The sequence below is a fragment of the Suillus paluster genome (assembly GCF_016628075.1).
Source record: "Suillus paluster strain FC165 chromosome Unknown EDB91scaffold_22, whole genome shotgun sequence".
In the NCBI taxonomy this organism is placed as follows: Eukaryota; Fungi; Basidiomycota; class Agaricomycetes; order Boletales; family Suillaceae; genus Suillus; species Suillus paluster.
In genome coordinates, this window is record NW_024537582.1 from 98,867 (window position 1) to 105,371 (window position 6,505).

Below are 6,505 nucleotides of genomic sequence, written 5' to 3' on the forward strand. Positions count from 1 at the left end.
TGTCTAAATGACCCTAATCAACCCTACCACAGGTAGGATGAGGATCCGCAAAAATGTGGAACAAGCGGAACAAGCAGAACTCAAGCAGAATGGAACAGAATGAAGCGGAACTCAACTGGATACAATGCAGAACGTACTGATTCGTCGGAACTCGCAGGTCAAGTCGAAGGAAGTATATCACAAGGTTAGATTGATAGTGGGCATAAGTCAAAGTGGTCCTCTAGTAAGGTGAAGGGAAAGTGGGAAGGTAAAAGATGGGATTCAATAATCTACACCCAAGCCCTGAGTACCACTACTTAAAGGGAAGATTATTTTCAAGGAACACTGAGGTACAGGTAGTAAACTTCTCAGGAAGCGGAAGTGAAGGCAGGCAGTGCACATGGGCGCAATACACAAGTCTTGGGAGTGGAAGTGGATACTGCTGAGTGACTGCACTTTGATGCTCTTGTGGGGTGTATGACATCTAGGAGGGACTGTGAGATCATCAAAATTTGCAATGAAGGGTTGGAGAGCTTCAGGAATGCGTATTGGGGAGAGCAGTAAGCTTGAGGGTGGGTAGATTCCCCTGGATGGGCTATCCACTGGATTGTGGGCACTGGGTACAAAGTGAGTAAGGAAGGTGCATCACAAAGATGCAGTGAGCTCATGGATGTGTTTGAAGATGATATTGGTGGCCCTGTTTCAGCTTCAATCTTTCCACCAGCCTTTGACAACACCCCGATTGTCACTGAAAACATGCAACTGCCTTCTGGGCTTTGACTGAGGAATGTGATAATGAGGAACTCCATCCTGACTGCCTCTGCCCAGCTGATGTCTCAATTCTCGTCCTTCCACCCTGAGAGGAGTTGCCATGCTCTCCAATTACCATTGATCCAAACTGTGATGCCAGTACCTGAGCTAGCATCTGAGTAAGCTGAGGGGTCAATGACTTCAATGGGCCCTGGAATGGGTCAAGCAACAATGGGTTGCCTGAGACTGGCTTTCCACCAGCAGAGGTCTTCTCCTGTATGCTTGGGAGGGGAATAAGGCATGTGTGGATGGTTGTGAAAGATGGATAGCATGAATTTGAGGGAGATGAGATAGGCCCACCCTGCAGGGAGGACTAGAGATGTGTGCAAAAGCTTTCCATATAGCTGTTACACTTCCTGAAGGGTGTGTGACGACTGAGCTTCCCAATCTCAAATGGCAGCCAGATATTTCTCTTTCTTCTTCTGTGGGATTGAGACAGAATGTGTTGCAATATCCCAAAGAAAGCCAATGAAGGAGTGCATGATGAAAAGAAGATGTCTTTTGCCAGCTCCTAAGATATACCAAGGATTTTGGATAGGTGATTGATGTCATTGAAGCAGTAAGTGAAGAGCATGTCCTCTGGTGAACATGGAGACACTATTAATAGATCAAGGATGGGGAATGATAAGTCTTCATTGAATTCCTCAACTCTGCCATCTGGCATGGTTGATCCTTGGAACCATTTATGCCCTCTGTCAATAAGCAGCCCTCTGTTCCTAGTGATAATAGCAGAGCAAGCCTTACAAAGGTTGTTGTTGTCTTCAAGATGCTCCTGAAGAATATGAATGAATAAATGATCATTCACCCATTTAGACAGTGGACTGATCCCTCGCAATCTGAAGATGTTGGCACCTGCATCTGCAATTTCACCATAACTTCCTGCAAAAGCAGATAATCTGAAGCAAAAGTTCAAGTTAATGATTAATTCATCATCTCCTGTTCTAACAACCTGGCCTGGCCATTGCAATGGATGAAGGGGAACTGTGCAATAAGCTTCTGCCATATTGCAAACTGCTGCCTGCAAGCCTGGAGGAAGAGACCAGATGAGGAGGCAGATGGTTGATGCCATGCTGTTAGGTACTGTGCCAGGTTCAAGAAGTGAAGGGGTCAGGGCTTGGCTTCAGCTCTTGCGCTGCACCCTTAGCCGAGTACATGCCCCAAATTTGGAGCGGGTCCAACATTGTCCGACAGTAGGACAAGTAGACCACTTTGGTCCACTTGAGGGTCGGGAAGTAAACACTACTAGCAGTGGGCCGACTAGGAGCGGAGTGGGGAAGGCGGAGGATAGTGGGGAAGGTGGATAGGAGCAAAGGGGTTTATTGATAGAGGCGGAGAAGCAAGGGGGAAGACTTAGAGCACCGCTTTAAGTTGGAGCAGAAGGTTGGAGGTGACAACAAGATGAAACTTGTGTCTGGAGGAGGCAAGGTCCTACTGAGAAATCTCACAAGTAGAGACTGCGAGAAGACAAGTAATATTAAGACTGAGGAAACTATCTAAGTACAGGATATGTTATATACTTCTAAGTGTGAGGCAGTGATTAGGAGACTTATGTTGTAAAGCTATGTACCAAGGATATAGTTTGTAAGTACTTACATAGGCGAAGACATAAGTTGGAGTGGATATCAATATGTACATGTCAGATCAGTGATCAAGCGGTAAGAGGAGTTACTGGTGATCCAGAAGTAAGGGTCTATATACCAAAGGGGAAAGTATATGTCTAAAAGGGGAAAGAGGTTCCAGTTGAATGGAGACATTATAGAAGGTGACTGGTTAGGCGGTTGAGTGGAAGCATAGGAGCGGATGCGGACAATGATTGGACGGAGCAGAGGACAGATGGAGTGGGGGTGGTCGGAAAGTGGGGAGGGATGCAGAATTGGTGGAGTGGATATTGATATTGGAGCGGTTGGATCAGGTATATGACACATGCCCCAGGTACAGGGGTAGAGGTCAGAGTTGATGGAAGAATTAATAGAAGAAATAGCAGTGGACAGATATAAGGGAAATGAGAGGTTTTGTACATGCCTGTTAAGGTCGTGCTCAAGGGAAAGACAACTCAAAGGGCTTCGGCTTCAGCTCATGCATTGCACCCCTTACCTGAGTACGTGCCCTTAATTTCTGAGAGGCAGAGGGGAAATCCGATGGAAGTCCGGGGAAGTCCAGAGGTCAGATGCAGGGGGAGTTCGGTGGAACTCTGGAAGGCTAGGAACAAACAGAGTAAGGCTACTGCGGACAAGTCCGAAGTAGAAGCAGAACAGAGTTAGACTACCCTAAGGTAGAGCTGGAGATATAGTCCTAAGGTTTAACCCTAAGACTCGGAGGTGGATGAGAGATCAGACTCAAGTCCAGAGAAGCAGGAATGAGCAGAACTGAGATGATATTTGAACTGAGGAGTTCTGGAGTTTTACAGAAGTTTATATACTGTAGGTATCATGTAAGTAATCAGTCAGCACAGTAAAAGTTATGTCCGAAGCATATGGAGGGTCTATTAGTAAGTGTACAACAGATCAAGGAAATGAGGTCAGAAATGAAGTGCAAACAGACGGATCAGTAAGCAAAGCGGAAAGGTGTACAACTGGTAACCAGAGAGCAGTATTCTAAAAGGAGATAGGTGTGAGTCCAGAGATGAAAGTGGAGCACCAGGTGGACAACAGGACAGAGAACTGGACTTTCAAAGGGGAGGATCCGGAATTCTGGATCTGGAGGTATGGGATATAGTGTCGAAGAAAATAGGGGTAGTGTCAGAGGAGTGGAATAGAGTTGGGTGGAGGTAGCAGGGCTAGTCCTGCTGAGATGCACTTCATGCATTGTTGGAGAAGGAGGGATTGAGCTGACAGAGAAACAGAGGGTCAGACTAGTGGTAGGGATGTTCACAGGTGGTATTGAGGTGCTCAGATCTGGTATATGACAATGCTGAAACTTGCCTGGCTTTCCTGGTTTAGGAACCATGGAAAGCAGGGCTGTCTGGAAAAGACTGATGAGTTTTTCTGTGTCTGATTTAGATAAGGGACCAATATAGTGTCCAGTAGACTATTCATGATCCAGTATGGTAGCAAAGGCAATGTAGTGTGTGTGTAATGAAGGGCTATTAGAGGGGGTGTATGTGTGCAATATACTGGGGACACTCCCCATGAAACTGATATGTAAACCATTAGGAATATGTGCATATTTATCAATAAGATGTGAATAGCAAAGAAAATGTAACCATGCTTCAGGCTGATATGGAGTGAGTGCCTTACATGGTCTCACTGTGAGGACACTCTTGAGCTCCATGATCCCTCACTCTGCATCCAGAACACTCATGCACATGAGATTGGGCTGTGCTGGAACACCCTTTCAGTCTTTGCCAATCATAGCAGAGCTCAAGGCCCTCAGGATTGACCAGGTGACCCTCTGCATTTTGATGGCATTGAGTTTTGGTCCACTTGTCCCAGAGGAACTTGGAAGCACATTTGTGAATAGAGTGATGGAAGTGGCCAAGGCAGAGGGCATAGGCTGAAGAGCTGGATTGGCCTGTGCCCCCTTGAAAAGACTGTTGACCTTTGTGAGGCTTCTTTGCAATTTGGTTGGTTGAGCAGTAGCAATGGTAGTGATTGTCCTCAGAAGGAGGGGGGTATGTCTGCCTGCCCCAGTTCATATTGCCTTCTTGACCTCAAGGACGAGATGACAGGCTGGTGGCTGGGAGCATGTTCTGTAGCTGTGTGGTGTGAGTGAAGGAGCCAACCCAGTTTGGATGGGTGATAGCATTGTTGGGGAAGCGAATATTGCATGTTTTGAGTGAGCATACATAGAGACAAATGCAAGCATAGTGTTTGAGTTAGCATTGGGGTGTGGGTAGTGGGATCATGAAGTAGCAAATCAAAGCGTTGGTATATAGCAGGGGCAAATATCAAGCCCAGGTAGCAAGAAGCATTGACAGCAACAGTTCAAGGGAAGCAAGTGGAGGTGTACATTGTAGGATAGGATATGTGATGAAAGAAGGAAAGAAAAACAGTTGTGTCAATATTCAAACAGTTTACCAATGATTGAGACGACATGTACCAACTTCAGACTCTTGTTGTGTTCTGTCTCCCATATGTCATCCAATAAGGTACCATATAGTGCATTGTTGAAGATGCTGATATTGAAGCCTTGATTTAGGACCAGCTGGTCATGTCATTTGTGATGAACAGTTCCCACATAACAAAGTAAGGTCTTTTCTCCCTATAGGTGCAACTGGTGTTCATAGTTGGTGATGAGCATGAAGAATAGAGTGGATGCTTGCTGATGCTTCTCTGACCATCTGCTTTTTTCTATGGGGACAAGAAAGCTAGTTGATGCCAGGTCAAATTGCCACCATGACAGGTTGTGGTCCTGCAAAGCCTTTATGGGAAGCTTTGAACAATGCTAGCATTTTGAGGGTGACTGTTAAGACTGTGCTCAGGGGTAAGGCAGAGTCTGAGGGGCTTGGCTTCAGCTCATGCACTGTGCCCCTTACCCAAGTACGTGTCCCTAATTTTGGATTGTAGTCCGACTTGAGTTCTACAAGCTCTGACAGGACATTGGAGCGGAGGTCCTCCAAAGGAGGGCTGATGGACTACTGGATGAGCACGGGAACATCAGGTGGAGATTGGTCCACCCTACAGGGGAGAGTCAGAGGGCTACTGCAGTCGGAAATAACAGTAGAAACAGAGCGGAGGAGACTGCTCAGACAAAGTCCTGAAGCAGAATGGAAATGCTGGAGGACAGAGGTATGAGGGTATTAGCCATAAGTCAATGCTGCAGGAAAGGCAGTGGAGGCATGGGAAGTCAGATGAGCAGAGAAGGCGGTCAACCTAGGGAGTCAATCCCCTAGGCTGGCAAACAGGAGTTGTCAAGGGTTTTGTGCGATGATGAGTGTGGGATGAAAATGGAAAGTGTTTCTGCTTTCCCATTAGGCATGACACACAATCAATATGATCACCATGTTCCACAGGTCTGCCATTATCAAGGACAAGTCTTTTGACCACTTTCTCTGCTTTGAACAAGGTATAATTGGCTGCATGGCCTATCTGTGCATGCCAAACAGTCATTGGCAATGGTGTGCTTGAGACAGACTTTGCTGTGAAGGCAGTATGGTTTTCACCATATTTGGCATGAAGATAATAAAGACCTGAAGTGCAGTTGACTTGTGCAATAGGAGTGCCATCTGCATGTTGCATTGAACCTCCCTTGGCATTCAGTTGCAAAGAAAATGCCTTCTGATGCAAGAGCCAAGACTGATATCAGCATGCATTGTAGGTCAGGGACATGTAGGAAAGGAATCTCAGCAGGTTCCCAGCTTGTGCCATTGTTCAGCACTGTCATATACCTGATCCAACTGCTCCATCAATATTAATATCCGCTCCACCTAACATCCTACTTCCCCTGCTATCCTACCACCTCTGCTTCGTCCACCCTCTGCCTGTCCCAGTCAGCTCCTGCATCGGCTCCTACAGCTCCGCTCGACCAGCCTCGTTGGTTGCCTTCTGCACCATCCATTCTACTGTAAATCTCCTTGCCCCATTTAGGTATATACTTTCCCCATTTGCACATAGTACTTACTTCCTGGATCACCGGTACTTCCTATAACCACTCAGTCTAACTGATCCGATGTGTACATATTGATATCCACCCCGAACTTATGTTTTTACTTACAAATTGTATGCTTGGTACATAGCCTCCTACCAAGAACTAACCAGTCACTGCCTCCTACTTAGAA

At 46.3% G+C, this 6,505-nt stretch overlaps 1 protein-coding gene across 1 annotated transcript; it reads left to right on the forward strand.

Annotated features, from left to right (window-relative positions):
* Positions 1-5,123: 5,123 nt before the first annotated feature.
* On the forward strand, positions 5,124-5,904 carry EDB91DRAFT_1081582 (uncharacterized protein; the record flags this gene model as incomplete). The annotated part of the gene is made up of 5 exons (XM_041315394.1): positions 5,124-5,267; positions 5,295-5,516; positions 5,551-5,594; positions 5,741-5,793; positions 5,834-5,904. The coding sequence occupies 5 exons, from the start codon at positions 5,124-5,126 to the stop codon at positions 5,902-5,904; spliced, it is 534 nt and encodes a 177-aa protein (XP_041177729.1).
* Between the last annotated feature and the right edge of the window lie 601 nt (positions 5,905-6,505).